The sequence below is a fragment of the Saccostrea echinata genome, unplaced genomic scaffold, assembly GCF_033153115.1.
Source record: "Saccostrea echinata isolate AGI-Se365-2 ecotype Australia unplaced genomic scaffold, CSIRO_AGI_Sech_v1 ptg000001l, whole genome shotgun sequence".
Classification (NCBI taxonomy): domain Eukaryota; kingdom Metazoa; phylum Mollusca; class Bivalvia; order Ostreida; family Ostreidae; genus Saccostrea; species Saccostrea echinata.
In genome coordinates, this window is record NW_026889750.1 from 44,111,404 (window position 1) to 44,130,126 (window position 18,723).

Sequence of the window (18,723 nt, forward strand, 5' to 3'; positions counted from 1 at the left end):
ATGTACATTATGTAATTATGCATATTAAATAAAAAAATGCTATTTACAATTAAAAAAAAGACATGTAGATAATTGATGTTAAAATGAATTCATGACACATACAATTTTATCTCCATTAAGATTAGAAATTTTCATATCTCAATACATAATTAAGAAATATGTGTGATTAATGAAGGTTTGACAAAGGACTCATATATGTTTTGTTAAAAAAGTTTCTGTCCACAAATTTTAAGACTTTGTCATAAAATAGGCATTGCTATAAATTGCTACAGTGTTTTGTAGTTGTTTGAGTAGCTTAACCAAGTCCCTGGAACTTCACAACCTTTCACCTGTTAAACTCCCTGATACTCTACCACAATCCCTGATACTCTACAACAATCCCTGATACTCTACCACAATCCCTGATACTCTACCACAATTCCTTGATACACTACCACAATCCCTGACACTTTACCACAAAGAGGTGGATATTTCCTAGCTCATCTCCACAAAAAAGCTCCTTATGATTGGAACTTTCCACAATCTCCATGCTGGTCACTGGTGCTGGACACAGAAACAGACCCATCTATGAAAGGGTGAAAAAAAAGAAATCAAATTTCTGTTTTATCACATGTACATGCATTATATATTTGTGTCCATTTAGATGTCATCCTTAAATGGGCTCAAATCTAAAAGAGTTCTCAGTGTATGAAAACAAATGCTACATTCTGCATTACATATATATATCATGTATAAACCACCTTTAATTAAGTAGGATCCACCCCCTAGGATCTTGCTTACCTGTTCCAATCCTTCAGTCAACACCTGTTGCGGCTTTGTGTAAGATCTGGTGTAGTCTATCTTCCAGGCTTTCACTGATCGGTCTAAGGATGATGTTAACACTAAGCCATCCACAACTTTGACACAGGTCACATCCCTTTCATGTATCTATAAAGCATCAATACTTTTAAAGCTTTATATTATTACTCTATTTATTACATTTTCAACAGTGAAATACTGTAATTTATTTATTGAATAAAAGTGATTTTCTGACATAGTGAGAAAGGATATCAAAGTGGTATTCTCACAGTGTGAGAATATCAGAAATGCGGCTAAACTCTCGAGTTTCCTTTCCATTACGAAGAGTGTTTTTAAAAAAAAAAAGAAGAAAAAACTCCTTAGCCTGTAATACATGTAGGATAGAGAGAGTAATTGAACCATCCTGACAGAGACTTACACTGCCAAAGTTTCTCCAAATATGTTCTTAAAAATCCATGTTTACGACGTTTTTCAATCTCGCAATCACTTAGCCCTGACGTCTTAACCGATCAATTATGACGTCACAGCCTGACACCATGTTATTTAACTATAGTCAGAGTCAAAAGGAAAAATCAAAGAAAATGTAATAACAGAAAATTCATTGTTTTGTAGATGAATATGGAATTTATTTCACGAGTGGGACAGGATTTTTTTTATATTTTCACTCGTGCTTCGCACTCGTGAAAATATCAAAAAATCCTGTCCCACTCATGAAATAAATCTCATATTCATCTACAAAACATTGAATATCCTCTATATATTTATGTTTGTATGTTTGATTAAATATCTACGCCTACATTTACAGCTTGTCACAGACATCTACCCCTAATCGTTTGGTCATGTTTCTTTCCTTTTCAAAGTTAAATTACCATGCCCTGTTATTTTCATTCTGTTGATATGATTCAGAACTAGTACTGTGGTTGATATAACTAACCTTCAATGATTCAGGCTTAGAATCCTGGAACAGAATGGTCAGCTGGCCCTTACAATCTCCGAGTAGGCGAGGCTTTTCTGTGATGCCTGACAATTTTATTTCTTTACCGAGGACTGCACCACACAGAACCATGTTCAGTCCACGCTTATGTTCTGGTACTCCCTGCTTTATGTCGGCCACACATTTAACATCAGTTTTCTTAGTGACACTCAATCCACAAACTCCCTAATAAACACAAAAAATCAAATGACACTGATATTTTTATGCCCCGCCATGAATATGGCCAGGGCATATAGTGTTTGTCATGTCCATCTTCCGTCCTTCCATTCTTCTGTCTGTCTTTCTGTCGCACTTTGCGTTTAGCTCTGTTCAAAGCTCAGTTTCAAAGAAACTATCCAAAATATTTTTTATCAAACTTCATATGCTGATAGTCATTGATGAGAGCTATGCAACTGCATCAACATTTTTTGACCTTTCCTTTGACCTTGACCTCACTTTTCTTTTTTTTCTTTTCTATTCTAATGAGTTTTTATTTTCCTTCAGAAAAATAACCATCTACCGGTACCTGTTTCAAAAAAGTATTGTTATGAATTTGAAGAAAGCATCATTAGAGTTCTTGTTAAACAAAATAATGGTGACAAAATCAGTCAGTGTACACAAATGCTCCTAACAGCAGCCACTTTTGACCTGAAGCCTGAAGGTCATATGAAACAAAAACTATTGCTGAAAAATGTGCACAGACTATCTACATTATAATCTTTGATTTTGAACGTTTTAAACTATGGAGAACATGACAAAGAAACATTCTTACCCTGGGTGCAAGTGAGCCAGTTAATTGTAGAACCTGCACCATAGAGTCTGACATCATGGCTATCAATTCCTGGCCTTGGAACATCATGTTCATTATCCAACTTCCATCGTCAACAGACCTAAATGTAAAGTAACGATACACCACAAGAAATATATCTCTCCAGATGGAAAACATTCTCAGATGAATAAAGATTACAGAAAATAATTCACTGAGCAAGTAGAGTTTTCTTACCCGAGATATATGGATTTCAGTGGTGTTGTCTGGTCAGTGTTGATGATGGTCACTCTGGCTCTCTCCCATTCTGCACAGACCACCACATGACCACTGCTAGCCTTGGCCGTGTTGTGCCACACGACACACATCACTGGAGATTTCATCTTGTAACTGTTGACCTTCTTTATTCTTAAAAATTAAAACCACAGTTTGCATGGGATTTATATACACACAAATTGCAATACCCCTCAATGTCATATAGCAACTTTTCCAGAACTCTCTCACTGGGACAAAAGCCACTATATATTTTACTTCTGATATGTTTCTCAATAATATAACAAACTCTATCCTTAGAGAAAAATTCATATTTATTATTACCAAGCTTGTGTCACTAAATGTCATATTGACAGATAAACTGTTTAAATTGTTGTATTAAATCTACATTTCTGAGAAAAGAGCATCCACCATGGAGAAAATAGGAATATTCTAATCAGACACAAAACTATAGTGTAGTAATTAGAGTACTATGAGAGATTTTTACTATTGTTCTGTGACTACACTGACAATGACTTACAATGTGGCTGCTCCCTTTTTGGTTCCCTGATGTTTCCACTCGTATACCATTTCATCATCCCCTCCTGTTACAAACTTTTTATCATCATACCCCACAAAACAGCCTGTATTTACTGACTTAGTATGAACCTGTAATGTAATGTGATTAGTGTTACAAGGATGGATTCAACATGTACCATTTTTATTCTACAAACTTAAAAAATTCTACCTTCATCTACATGTAAGATATACATGTATAAGAGAAATAAATTAAACTTGCAGATTGCTTTGTGTAAGATGTGCAACTTAAAAAAAGTTGTTTCATGTCAGATCATTTGATTAATTTTTGATAAACAATTTAAAGTGTAGTTTAAATGCAGATTAAATTTTAACAAGAATCATTTCCTTGTATTAATACAGGCAGCTCCCATTGGTACTTGTATAATATCAGTACTAATTTTTCTTACCTTCAGTGACTGTACAAGTTGAGTGTCCCCAGTCTCCGAGTAAATGCTCCACAACTTAACATAACCATCCCTGTAATCACAACACTTTTTAAAAATATACTATAGGCTTTTATTGCTACAACATTTCACAAGCAAGGCCCATGGGCCACATTGCTTACCTGAGTAACTTTAGCCCTGCTGTTCTTTCAGATTTCCAAAAATAAAAATTTACATTCCAATGAAAAATTCTGATCCCATATTATAGCCCCAATCTAAGGGTCTCTAAATCCAAACAACATGGGGATGCTTCAATATCATTATGATTAACCTGGCCTTGCAGTTATTAAGAAAATTCTTTTCCCGTTTACATGCATTATGTAAAATTTGAACCCTATTTTCAGCTAACTCTAACCCATGGGGCATAATTTGAAGACAAGAGGCCCAAGGGCCTTAACGGTCACCTGAGTATAATACAACAATTTACAAGTTAAATACACTGATAGATGAAGCTTTGTTGCCCTAAAGCAAGAGAAGTAGGAAGATCAGGATCAACAAAATAATTAGTCTAGTATTCAGTATCAACTCACAAATTAAGTTCTAATCTGTCCCCCCACTTAACACTATCACCATGCAGACTATTAACAAACTATTAGTGCTTCTGTACTATTTTTAAACCCATATAAAGACCTCTAGCATTGATCTCTCTAATGGTCTTTGAAGAACTTCTAATAAGGTAAGTTATTTTTGTCTCATTTTTATTTATCTATTACTTACAGCTCTACCTGATTATTAAAACTAAGAAAGTACTTTTTGAATTATACGATAAACATTCTTGCATAATTATCTTATTCTATTAACCTTTCAAATACATTATTTACAGTGATTAATTATCAAAGGTGAATGGAAAAGGGGAATTACTTCTCTCAGTAGAATACAAATTAATAGAGCCCTGTCCAGGACCAGAATGCTTAGACAAATGGTCCAGATGTTCAAAAATCTGGTAGAAATACGCTTACTTATATCATTTAAACTTTTACTCAATTTGCTTCCGATATGCCCAGAAGCAGAGAAGAATTTCACAGGAACAATGCATTTTCACTACAGATTCAACAAAGCCTTACCCTAACACCAGAACCCAAAACCAAGGGTCAAGAAATTTAGATTTGGAAGAGTTACCCTCATCATCATAACTATGGACTTCAAAGAATTAACACTTTTCCACTATATTATCAAAAGACCCCCCCCCCCCCCTTGTTATGCCAGAACCCCTGACCCTGGGACCACAAGATTTAAAAATTCTGTTCGAAACTCCCATTTTCATCATAGCTAAGCATTTTATTTATCAGCTCAACACTAAGGAGCAGACAGGATTAATTAATGATTAATTAATATAATTAATGCTTTTTCACTATATAATCAATAGAGCCCCCCCTCCTCAAGAACCCCAAAAACTGAGGCCATATATTTAAAAATTTTGGAAGAGGCATCCTTGCCTATCATAATCATGCACTTAGTTTGTTTAAATAATCTCCAGTAGCATAGAAGAAGATGTTCAAAGATTCAATGCATTTTCTATATATATTTAATAGAGCCCTGCCCTTACACCAGAACCCCTGACCCTGGGGCCATGAATTTCACAATTTTTGAAAAGGCATCCTCATGCATCATAACCATGTACTTAGTTTGTTTAAATAATCTCCAGTAGCAAAGAAGATTTTCAAAGAATCACTGCATTTTCACTATATAATCAATAGAGCCCCGCCCTAGCACCAGAACCCCTGACCCTGGGGCCATGAAATTCAGAATTTTTGAAAAGGCATCCTTATGCATCATAACCATACACTTAGTTTGTTTAAATAATACCCAGGAGCAGAGAAGAAGATTTTCAAAGAATTAATGCATTTTCACTATATAATCAATAGAGCCCCGCCCTAGCACCAGAACCCCTGACCCTGGGGCCATGAATTTCACAATTTTGGAAGAGGCTCTCTTGCTCATCATAACTATGGACTTAGTTATTTATTTAATACCCAGGAGCAGAGAAGAAGATTTTCAAAGAATTAATGCATTTTCACTATATAATCAATAGAGCCCCGCCCTTACACCAGAACCCCTGACCCTGGGGCCATGAATTTCACAATTTTGGAAGAGGCACTCTTGCTCATCATAACTATGCACTTAGTTACTTAATTTAATACCAGGAGCAGAGAAGAAGATTTTCAAAGAATTAATGCATTTTCACTATATAATCAATAGAGCCCCGCCCTAGCACCAGAACCCCTGACCCTGGGGCCATGAAATTCAGAATTTTTGAAAAGACATTCTTATGCATTATAACCATAAACTTAGTTTGTTTAAATTATACCCAGGAGCAGAGAAGAATAATTTCAAAGAATTAATGCATTTTCACTATATAATCAATAGAGCCCCGCCCTAACACCAGAACCCCTGACCTAGGGGCCATGGCTTTAACAATTCTGGAAGAGGCCCACCTCCTCCTCATAACTATGTACTTAGTTTATCACCTTAATGCCCAGGAGCAGAGGAGAAGATTTTCAAAGAATTAATGCATTTTCACTATATAATCAATAGAGCCCCACCCAAACACCAGAACCCCTGACCCTGGGGCCATGAATTTCACAATTTTGGAAGAGGCTCTCTTGCTCTTCATAAAATATGTACTAAGTTACTTTATTTAATACTCAGGAGCAGAGAAGAAGATTTTCAAAGAATTAATGCATTTTCACTATATAATCAATAGAGCCTAGCCCTTACACCAGAACCCCTGACCCTGGGGCCATGAATTTCACAATTTTGGAAGAGGCTCTCTTGCTCATCATAACTATGGACTTAGTTACTTAATTTAATACCCAGGAGCAGAGAAGAATAATTTCAAAGAATTAATGCATTTTCACTATATAATCAATAGAGCCTCGCCCTAACACCAGAACCCCTGACCCTGGGGCCATGAATTTCACAATTTTGGAAGAGGCACTCTTGCTCATCATAACTATGTACTTAGTTACTTTATTTAATACCCAGGAGCAGAGAAGAAGATTTTCAAAGAAATAATGCAATTTCACTATATGATCTATATAGCCCCAGCTGGGGCCATGAATTTCACAATTTTGGTAGAGGGCTCAATGCGTATTACAATGATGCCAACAGTTTGACTGCTTGATGTCCAGGAGTAAAGAAGAAGATTTTTAAAGATTGCATTATTTTTGGTGGTTTTAGCCCCATCCCTCAGGCCCCAGGGGGCCAGGGACCATGAAATTCACAATTTTTGTTCCCCTTCACCCATAGATGATGTATGCCAAATTTGGTTGAAATTGGTTAAGTGGTTTCAGAGAAGAAGCTAAAAATGTTCAAATGTTAACGCACGACGCATGCCGACAGACGAGAACGGATAGCAATAGGTCACCTGAGTGACTCAGGTGACCTAAAAAAAATGAAGCCACTCAACTTGGGAATGTTTGCATATGTGTTGCACGATTGTGGTTCTTGAGATTTTCAAAATTTATTTCCTATTAAGTCTTATGTAAAACTTTGAACATTTTTAAAGGATTTTTCCTATATATATTATATTGTAAAGCTTTGACCCCCTATTGTGGCCCAATCTGGAAGGCCATGATTTCTACAATTAAAAATCTACAACACCTCAGGAAGCTTCCACGTAAGTTTCATCTCTTCTGGCCCATTGGCTCATGAAAAGAAGATTTTAAAAGAATTTTTCCTATGTATTTCAATGTAATACTATGATCCTTTATTGGGGCCCTACCCTACTCCCTGAGGGGCATGATTTGAAATACATAGAATCTTCACTACCTCAGGAAGCTTCCACATAAGTTTCATCTCTTCTGGCCTAGTGAATTTGGAGAAGAAGGATTTTAAAGAAATTTTCCTATGTTTTTCAATGTAAAACTATGATCCCCTATTATGGCCCCATCCTACCACCTGGGGACCATGATCTGAACAATGAATCTACACTACCTTAGGAAGCTTCAACATAAGTTTCATCTCTTTTGGTCTAGTGGTTCTTGAGAAGAAGAATTTTTAATGTCCCCACCCTATTTTTGCCTTTTTCTTGATTATCTCCCCTTGGAATAGGACTTGGCCATTTATTTGAACAATTTTGAATCCCTTTCACTCAAGAATGCTTTGTGCCAATTTTGGTTAAATTGGCCAAGTGGTTCTTGAGAAGAAGTTGAAAATGTGAAAAGTTTACAGACAGATGGACAGACAGACAGATGCCAGACACCAGATAACCAGAAAAGCTCACTTGAGCTTTCAGTTCAGGTGAGCTAAAAATGCTACTGTATATAAACTTAATAGTTATTCAGGGTCTAATAAAATATTTCAGATGACATGGAATCTTTCAAATTTGAACTGTTTTATGTTACAGGAGATTTATCTTTCTTTTTGGCCTGGGAGTGTGATTATTATCATTTTTTGAGAAATAAATTATGGTACTTTCAATGAAATACCTTTTTAAAAATACTTTTAAAAGTTACTTTCAATGAAATACCATACTTTTTTAAAAAATAAATTACTTTCATCATTATACAAGTGTTACTTTCAATTTTTTTTATGCAAATTACTTTCAAAGGCAAATAGTAAATCATGTGACAGAAAAAAATCCTGCTGACCTGCTTCCTGTTAGTAGACTGTTACCAGAGACAGAGGTGAAGGTCACCGGGGCGTCATGACAACTGGACACTGTCTCAGAACTGAGAGTAGGTTTCCACAGTCTGACTGATTTATCCAGTGAACTCGTACACAGGTTACCATGGGAATCTGAGGCAACACTTAAGATTCGGTCATCATGTCCAGTCAAGTTAGCCAACTCATTTGCCTACAGCAGGAACGGTCAAGTTTTAAACTTAATCCATAAAACAGACTAAACAGTAAGTGGCTAAATAATGAAAGATCAGTATACAGTAAAACACGCTTATAACGAAGTGCCAGGGACGTACGATTTTGCTTCATTATAAGTGTAATTTCGTTATGTCTGTTAAGTTTATAACATATTTTCAAGACACAGGGAATGAAAATCAATTCACTGTAAGCGTCAATTCGCTATAAGCATGTTTCACTGTAAACCATTCTATCAGACTTGTTTATATGTGGTAATGTAAGATAAACAGCATCCTACAATCTTGGGCTAGAAGGTTAACCCTTTAGCTCAATGGGTACAGCACTGGATTGGCATGTTAGAGGTCACAGATTCAATCCCAAGTGGAGGTAAAACCTGTTTCTGTAACATTTACATTCCTTCTTCTTGTACAGTAATGAAAATAAGACTGTAATGCAGACCTGTAGTGGATTCCAGAGTCTGACTGTACCATCATCTGAACAGCTGGCCACAAGTACATCCTCCATGTCTATTTTTGGTTTCTTCTTGCTTGGCTTGGTTTCTTTTGGTTCGGCTGACCAATCGCTGACTACTTCCTCCTCTACAATGGAATCATCTGGTCACTGAAGACTATCATAATACAGGTAGAAACAGAAAAACTCTGTCATTAATAATATACTTTACTTTTAACTATATGTTTAAAGAGAATGGGAGAACACCATACTAAAATATGACAGGACATAACTGTGACATGCTTAACTTCATGCTATAGGTATGAACACATTTGGAATTAATATTGTCCCAATTCATGTCTAATTATAAATTATTTTATTCTAAGAAGGTCAGAATACAACAACCTTATGCTAAGGACCACCTTTTTATGGTATAAATGTAATTGCTATACCATGTTCTCCATAAACTAGTAAAAATTGCTAATGTTATGAATGCCCAAAGACATGAATGAATGAAAAAGGCTTTGTCATAAATACATGTCAATTACTGTACAGATCACTTATACTTAATATCACACAACACATATGTTAAAACACATATTCTTATGCAAATGATAGGGAATATAGATTTAAAAGGCTTCCTTTGAAAATTAATAAAAAAATTGAAATTTCTTCACATCTTAAAACATCACATCAAATGATTAAAATATTGACAATCAATCTTTAATATCTATGCATTTAATTGCAATAAAAAACTGCTCACTGACCCTCGTCCACTTCTGAGGATTCCGACACCTTAACCACGAGGGCACAGTCGTTAGCACACTGGGTGTGTCCGTGTAGCGTGGTGATTTCTGTACCTTTCTGGGACCACACCTTGACTGAACCATCACTGCAGGCTGAGACAATGCAACCATACTACAACAGAGAGAATGTCAAGTTACACAGCGATAAAAGAATGACACACTATACAGCTCTAAGGAATGACACATACAGCTCTAAGGAATGACACACAATACAGCTCTAAGGAATGACACACTATACAGCTTTAAGGAATGACACACTATACAGCTCTAAGGAATGACACACTATACAGCTCTAAGGAATGACACACTATACAGCTCTAAGGAATGACACACTATATAGCTCTAAGGAATACACACTATACAGCTCTAAGGAATGACACACTATACAGCTCTAAGGAATGACACACTATACAGCTCTAAGGAATGACACACATTACAGCTCTAAGGAATGACCCACTCTACAGCTCTAAGGAATGACACACTATACAGCTTTAAGGAATGACACACTATACAGCTCTAAGGAATGACACATACAGCTCTAAGGAATGACACACTATACAGCTCTAAGGAATGACACACTATACAGCTTTAAGGAATGACACACTATACAGCTCTAAGGAATGACACACTATACAGCTCTAAGGAATGACACACTATACAGCTCTAAGGCACACTATACAGCTCTAAGGAATGACACACTATACAGCTCTAAGGAATGACACACTATATAGCTCTAAGGAATACACACTATACAGCTCTAAGGAATGACACACTCTACAGCTCTAAGGAATGACACACTATACAGCTCTAAGGAATGACACACATTACAGCTCTAAGGAATGACACACTCTACAGCTCTAAGGAATGACACACTATACAGCTTTAAGGAATGACACACTATACAGCTCTAAGGAATGACACATACAGCTCTAAGGAATGACACACTATACAGCTCTAAGGAATGACACACTATACAGCTTTAAGGAATGACACACTATACAGCTCTAAGGAATGACACACTATACAGTTCTAAGGCACACTATACAGCTCTAAGGAATGAAACACTATACAGCTCTAAAGAATGACACACTATACAGCTCTAAAGAATGACACACTATACAGCTTTAAAGAATGACACACTATACAGCTCTAAGGAATGACACATACAGCTCTAAGGAATGACACACTATACAGCTCTAAGGAATGACACACTATACAGCTCTAAGGAATACACACTATACAGCTCTAAGGAATGACACACTATACAGCTCTAAGGCACACTATACAGCTCTAAGGAATGACACACTATACAGCTTTAAGGAATGACACACTATACAGCTCTAAGGAATACACACTATACAGCTCTAAGGAATGACACACTATACAGCTCTAAGGAATGACACACTATACAGCTCTAAGGAATGACACACAATACAGCTCTAAGGAATGACACACTCTACAGCTCTAAGGAATGACACATACAGCTCTAAGGAATGACACACTCTACAGCTCTAAGGAATGACACATTATACAGCTCTAAGGAATGACACACTATACAGCTCTAAGGAATGACACACTATACAGCTCTAAAGAATGACACACTATACAGCTATAAGGAATGACACACTATACAGCTATAAGGAATTACACTCTATACTGATACAGCTCTAAGGAATGACACACAATACAGCTCTAAGGAATGACACACAATACAGCTCTAAGGAATGACACACTATACAGCTCTAAGGAATGACACACAATACAGCTCCAAGGAATGACACACTATACAGCTCTAAGGAATGGCCCATTATACAGCTATACGGAATGACACACTATATAGCTCTAAGGAATGACACACTATACAGCTCTAAGGAATGACACATACAGCTCTAAGGAATGACACACTATACAGCTCTAAGGAATGACACACTATACAGCTCTAAGGAATACACACTATACAGCTCTAAGGAATGACACACTATACAGCTCTAAGGAATACACACTATACAGCTCTAAGGAATGACACACTATACAGCTCTAAGGAATGACACACTATACAGCTCTAAGGAATGACACACTATACAGCTCTAAGGAAAACACACTATACAGCTCTAAGGAATGACACACAATACAGCTCTAAGGAATGACACACTATACAGCTCTAAGGAATACACACTATACAGCTCTAAGGAATGACACACTATACAGCTCTAAGGAATGACACACTATACAGCTCTAAGGAATGACACACAATACAGCTCTAAGGAATGACCCACTCTACAGCTCTAAGGAATGACACATACAGCTCTAAGGAATGACACACTATACAGCTCTAAGGAATGACACATTATACAGCTCTAAGGAATGACACACATTACAGCTCTAAGGAATGACACACTATACAGCTCTAAAGAATGACACACTATACAGCTATAAGGAATGACACACTATACAGCTATAAGGAATTACACTCTATACTGATACAGCTCTAAGGAATGACACACAATACAGCTCTAAGGAATGACACACAATACAGCTCTAAGGAATGACACACTATACAGCTCTAAGGAATGGCCCATTATACAGCTATACGGAATGACACACTATATAGCTCTAAGGAATGACACACTATACAGCTCTAAGGAATGACACATACAGCTCTAAGGAATGACACACTATACAGCTCTAAGGAATGGCCCATTATACAGCTCTAAGGAATGACACACTATATAGCTCTAAGGAATGACACACTATACAGCTCTAAGGAATGACCCACTATACAGCTCTAAGGAATGACACACTATACAGTCAGTTATAACCAGGTCATGAACTTCTGAGATGATGATCGTCTATTTAAAGACTTACACTGAATCTAACAGACTGATGACAGGTGATGATAGGTTAGTTTTATGACTTACTCTGAATCTGACAGAGGTGATGATTGGTTAGTTTAATGACTTACGCTGACTCTAACAGAGGTGATGATTGGTTATTCAATGACTTACACTGAATCTGACAGAGGTGATGATTGGTTAGCTTAATGACTTACGCTGAATCTGACAGAGGTGATGATTGGTTAGTTTTATGACTTACACTGAATCTGACAGAGGTGATGATTGGTTAGCTTAATGACTTACGCTGAATCTGACAGAGGTGATGATTGGTTAGTTTTATGACTTACGCTGAATCTGACAGAGGTGATGATAGGTTAGTTTTATGACTTACGCTGAATCTAACAGAGGTGATGATTCATTTGGTTAGTTTTATGACTTACTCTGAATCTAACAGAGGTGATGATTAGTTAGTCTTGTGAGTTACGCTGAATCTAACAGAGGTGATGATTGTTTAGTTTAATGACTTACGCTGAATCTGACAGAGGTGATGATTGGTTAGTTTTATGACTTTACGCTGAATCTTAAAGAGGTGATGATTGGTTAGTTTAATGACTTACGCTAATACTAACAAAGGTGATGGTTGGTTAGTTTAATGACTTATGCTGAATCTAACAGAGGTGATGATTGGTTAGTTTTATGACTTATGCTGAATCTAACAGAGGTGATGATTGGTTAGTTTAATGACTTACAGTGACTCTAACTGAGGTGATGATTGATTAGTTTAATGACTTATGCTGAATCTAACAGAGGCGATGATTGGTTAGTTTAATGACTTACGCTGAATCTGACAGAGGTGATGATTGGTTAGTTTAATGACTTACGCTGAATCTAACAGAGGTGATGATTGATTAGTTTAATGACTTACGCTGAATCTAACAGAGGTGATGATTGGTTAGTTTAATGACTTACGCTGAATCTAACAGAGGTGATGATTGATTAGTTTAATGACTTACGCTGAATCTAACAGAGGTGATGATTGGTTAGTTTAATGACTTACGCTGAATCTAATGGAGGTGATGATTGGTTAGTTTTATGACTTGTGCTGAATCTGACAGAGGTGATGATTGGTTAGTTTAATGACTTACAGTGACTCTAACAGAGGTGATGATTGATTAGTTTAATGACTTACGCTGAATCTAACAGAGGTGATGATTGGTTAGTTTAATGACTTATGCTGAATCTAATGGAGGTGATGATTGGTTAGTTTTATGACTTACGCTGAATCTAACAGAGGTGATGGAGGCCATGTGACCTGTCAGCTTGAATTTTTCTTCCCCAGTCTTCACATCCCAAACTTTAAGATTGAAATCTACAGACCCTGTCACCTGGAGAGAAAAAAAGTTGTTAAAAAGGCAAAAAAAAAAAAAAAATGAATGGTTTAGGACATGTTCATCAGAAAATTGCTTCCAATAAAACTGTTAATATTATTTCATTTTTAGGGGGTAGGGTGCAATGCAACCAGTAAAACTCAACAACCCAATTGCTACAAAAAGAGCATTACAAGACTCAGGAAAACTAAGGTGTTGAATAATTACAAAGCTCACTCATTTTTATTAACCCATTTTCACAAAAATCAGCAAAAGGTAGTTTAGCATGGAATGCTGTATAAAATATTTGATTTCCATATCTTGTATTTGGGATATGGAAGTTAATTGCAACCACACACAGCTATATCATAGCTGAGATAATATTTAGGGTCTATTATTTAAAACACTGGGTTACATACAAGGAAATTTCCGATGTTTGACCACTGACAATCTGTGATCCAGTCAGAATGACAGGCATGAAGTTTCTGGACAGGAGCAGGGTTAGTGGGGTCAAGAAGACAGCCTCGTACATCCCAAATATACACTGACTGTAGGTAAAAAAAAAAAAACTTACAGTATAACACTAAAATGTAAATAAGAGAACCAGAAAAAATAGGTACCTCATCTCTACTTGTAAAATTATTTGTAAACTTATTTTTTCAGATTGCATGGATTAAATATACTGTACAAAACAATAAATCATCCTTAAATTTTCACTTCCACAGGAAGGAATTTAGTAAATTGATGTTTAATAATTAATGTAGCAAACTCACAGCATCTCTGCTAGCAGTAGCCAGTTTGGAGACATCTGCATTGAAAGTACAGCTTGTGATTGGCCCAGTCTGACCTCGTAGGGTCAGCATCACTTTTAACTGTCCACTACAAATATCAGTGTAGTATGATTTTACAAATAGTATAGCAAATATTATATGTTGCATGTTTCATGCATTGACATTACATTTATTTATATTACAATATCTATTACAAAATCAGCATCACTAACATTTAACATTTGACAACAAGTTTCTATCCCTAAAAATTTAAACCTCCCTTCTAAACAACAGTTACTACTCCTTGTGGAAGTGGTAACCAATAAGACCAAATTATGTTAATAAGATTGTTTGATGACATAAATATTCAGGTGAAAGTTACATCTCCTAATTACATTATACCAGTTCTTCCTTTGTTTACCATCATGGAAGTGTTCACATTCTAAACTGCTTGATCCTCCCCTGTGATGTTCAGTTTCCCCTTGTTTACATTACTGTGCTAAACTGTTTGATCCTCCTCTGTGATTCTCATTGGCCCCTTGTTTACATTACTGTACTAAACTGTTTGATCACCCCTGTGATACACAGTACCCCTTATTTACATTATTGTATTAAAATGTTTGATCCTCCCCTGTGATACTTTGTGCCCCTTGTTTACATTATTGTATTAAACTGTTTCATCCTCCCCTTTTATACTTAGTGCCCCTTGTTTACATTACTGTACTAAACTGTTTGATCCTCCCCTGTGATACTTAGTACCTCTTGTTTACATTATTGTATTAAACTCTTTGATCCTCCCCTATGACACTCACTGTCCCCTTGTTTGATACTCACCCCTTAGTTCTACTGTTGACACTGGGATACAAAAGGCACTGGTTGTCCTCTGTTCCAATAGCAATATAATTTTTGGAGACTGTCACACACATGAGGGGACTGCCAGCTGATATCGTGGCAGTCACAACCCCATTTGGCATACTGAACACCTGAAAATGCATGGACAGCTTCTTTTGGGAAGAATCCACAGATATTGCAACAATTTGATCATTTGAAAATGGAAATTCTAACAATAACTTTCAAATCAAGAAGTATTATATCAAATAAGAGCTTTAGATATTAGAGATAAATGCTGCCATAATATTACAGTTGCTATGCAGTCTGCGGACGCCGACACCAGATAAGTTCCACAGGGACTAAAGGACAATCGGCGTACTGCTGCTGAGTGTGGGTGGGAACTGATCATGAGAGACCCTGAAAACAAATCAGAACATTATCATATCAATCAAGCACTTTAATATTTAAACAATATGACTGGAATATAATAGATAAGGCAGGACTTAAAACGCTGGTACCTGTAGATACGTCGTAGAATCGAATGAATCCCTCATGGTACCCTACAGCTAGAGTCTCCCCATCAGGTGAGAGGGCCACAGACTTCACAGGGAATTCATTCTCCTTCCCTAAACAATGGAGGGGCTTTCCCATGTGTCCTGACCATACCTAATTATATAAGCAGATTACCATAAAATATCAAAATTTAATTTGGTAATATAACATGTGTTGACCACATGACTGGTTCATTGAAAAATTATTCATTATATACATGTAAAGTAAAACTCAGCTATAAAAAATTCATTGATCTGAAAAACTCAGATATAAAGATCTTTTAATGACTCCTGTGTAAGAATTATCACTATTCCTTTATATGGATATAAAGATATTTGGAAATAAGCAAAATCTGAGGCCCCAATGACTTCCTCATAACCAAGTTTTACTGTATATCAACAGATGACGTGTATGAAATAACTGAAATGATTACCAAAGTATTGTACACAGTCAAAACTATGCCTTCATTTTGTAATCAACATAACCTCGGTCGGTGTTTTAAGGTTTACAATTCAAATCATAAATTGTTCAAGTTAAACATACCTTGATTTTGTGATCATCACTGACTGTGATCAGATTTTTTCCTGTTGGAGAAAATGTGAGCTTGTTGATTGGCAAAGCATGACCTCGTACATTTCCTACCTGTAAAACAACCAAGAACACATCAAAATTTTACACTGATGTAAAATACATATACAGCTAGGTAGAAAACATACATAGCTGGATAAAAAACATGCAAAGGTTTTTGTAGGTAGAAAACACAGCTAAAAATCCTAAAACTGTTAAGTAAAATTATTGCTGCAAAGATGATGTATATTGCACACAAAGCATCCTATTTTCTCATTGAAATCTCTCTTTTAAACTGCAAAACATTTTTTAAAATAATAATGTTATCAATAGCTAGAACTTATAAAAAGTGTTCTGCAATTTAATGCTCACGACATGTCAGAATTATAGTACATGCAATCATAATTATGTTAATTATTGACACTAAATACTATAAATTTGCCAATAAAAATTTATTTTCTGCAAAAATGGAAGGTACATGTATCTTCTCTGTAACAATAATTATATTTCTTTGTGGACTGTATGTGCAGATATGTAATAAATGTTTTGACAAGTCTGTCTGAATCACAAGAATTCTGCTACTATTTTGTATATACAATAATACAAGTAATTGTAAGAGCAATACAGTTCTACATCACACTACCCTCCCCTTACCTGTGTTCCTTTCTGAGACTCCCATAATTTGACATCACCATCTAAGGCGGCTGAGGCAATATAACGACCACAGGGAGAGTATGCCACGTCTCGGACAGAGGAGTTGTGACCTCTCAGTACCTAGTAATTTATATGTACATATTTTAAATTATTACAATCATTGCTTTTCCCTCGCAATTGAAGAATTCTTAATGTTCTCTCCATCACCATCTCATTTTGTTGGTGTTATAAAATTATCACTTTATTAGATAAAATTAAGATAAATTTTTGGGTCGAGTCTAACATTTTCAGACTTGGCGTACATTACACTAAGAATAGCACTTTTGAAATTCTGCAGTTATAGTCTCAAAATTTATACCAAATTACAAAAAATTCCTTCTTTGAAAAAACATCTTCTTTAACACCCTTTCTATTATCAAAATAAAAGAAATGTTGAATTGTTTTCAATAAATCCTACAGTATAAGTAGACATACTGCTCTTCTGGTTTTATGGAAGACGTCCCAGATTTTGAGGGTTGAGTCCCACATTCCAGTCACAATCAGCTGACCCTCAGGGTGAAATGATACAGCATTTACAGGGCTGTAAATTAATATCACACAGTTATAGAATGGAAAAGTCAATTCTAATGAGCATAATCAGAGCATATCCATAATTATTCAAATTACTATCCTCAATATAATTATCATGATGTTGCACTATAAAGTTACTTTCATTTTATTTGATTCATTTCCATTTATTAACCCTGTAAACTATGTCAATTAACAATTCATTACGATAAACACACCAAAACTTCTTCAGATGAAATACTGATATTCAGAACCCAGTAAAACTATCTGACTGTCTATCAGCGAACGTTTGACCTTACCTGCCAACTTTAAGGTCACACACACACTCCCCTTTGGTGACGTTCCACACTTTGACGGTGCAATCCCAAGATGCTGATGCCAGATTTTTGCCAGACACATCTGAGGCGATAGACTGAACCCTTCTCTTGTGTCCTTTTAATATGTGTACCCTGCAATTAAGTTTTAAAAAGTTGTTTTTTCCTCTTAAGTATGCATCTACAACTGTTCTATTTTTAATTTCTCAGATGGGTTCACTACCATGAGTGGATACATATATAACTCTCTCTCCCTTTTGAGGGTTTTTAATTTTAATCCAATTCAAATTTTTTTTTTTTGAATGTCAAGCATGCTTATAAATGGAGAATTTTAATTTAGTAGTACATAATTCTTATTTTCTATAGGGATTTTTATTCCACTGAAGAACCTTTTCCAGGA

The 18,723-nt window shown here is 35.9% G+C and overlaps 1 protein-coding gene across 1 annotated transcript in view; it reads right to left on the bottom strand.

Moving 5' to 3' along the window:
• The window catches only part of LOC133192293 (telomerase protein component 1-like), a 43,775-nt gene continuing 25,052 nt past the window's right edge, over positions 1 to 18,723 (bottom strand). The window contains exons 35-54 of the mRNA XM_061328310.1: positions 18,309 to 18,458; positions 17,917 to 18,022; positions 17,443 to 17,562; positions 16,765 to 16,863; positions 16,188 to 16,335; positions 15,980 to 16,086; positions 15,673 to 15,821; positions 14,842 to 14,947; positions 14,488 to 14,616; positions 13,979 to 14,086; positions 9,829 to 9,979; positions 9,071 to 9,210; positions 8,404 to 8,609; positions 3,776 to 3,845; positions 3,331 to 3,458; positions 2,775 to 2,945; positions 2,544 to 2,661; positions 1,733 to 1,957; positions 781 to 927; positions 1 to 565 (exon numbers count right to left, since the gene is read on the bottom strand). Of these exons, the coding sequence (XP_061184294.1) occupies positions 431 to 565; positions 781 to 927; positions 1,733 to 1,957; positions 2,544 to 2,661; positions 2,775 to 2,945; positions 3,331 to 3,458; positions 3,776 to 3,845; positions 8,404 to 8,609; positions 9,071 to 9,210; positions 9,829 to 9,979; positions 13,979 to 14,086; positions 14,488 to 14,616; positions 14,842 to 14,947; positions 15,673 to 15,821; positions 15,980 to 16,086; positions 16,188 to 16,335; positions 16,765 to 16,863; positions 17,443 to 17,562; positions 17,917 to 18,022; positions 18,309 to 18,458 (2,713 nt within the window). The 3' untranslated portion in view covers positions 1 to 430. The remainder of the gene's footprint in view (positions 566 to 780; positions 928 to 1,732; positions 1,958 to 2,543; positions 2,662 to 2,774; positions 2,946 to 3,330; positions 3,459 to 3,775; positions 3,846 to 8,403; positions 8,610 to 9,070; positions 9,211 to 9,828; positions 9,980 to 13,978; positions 14,087 to 14,487; positions 14,617 to 14,841; positions 14,948 to 15,672; positions 15,822 to 15,979; positions 16,087 to 16,187; positions 16,336 to 16,764; positions 16,864 to 17,442; positions 17,563 to 17,916; positions 18,023 to 18,308; positions 18,459 to 18,723) is intronic.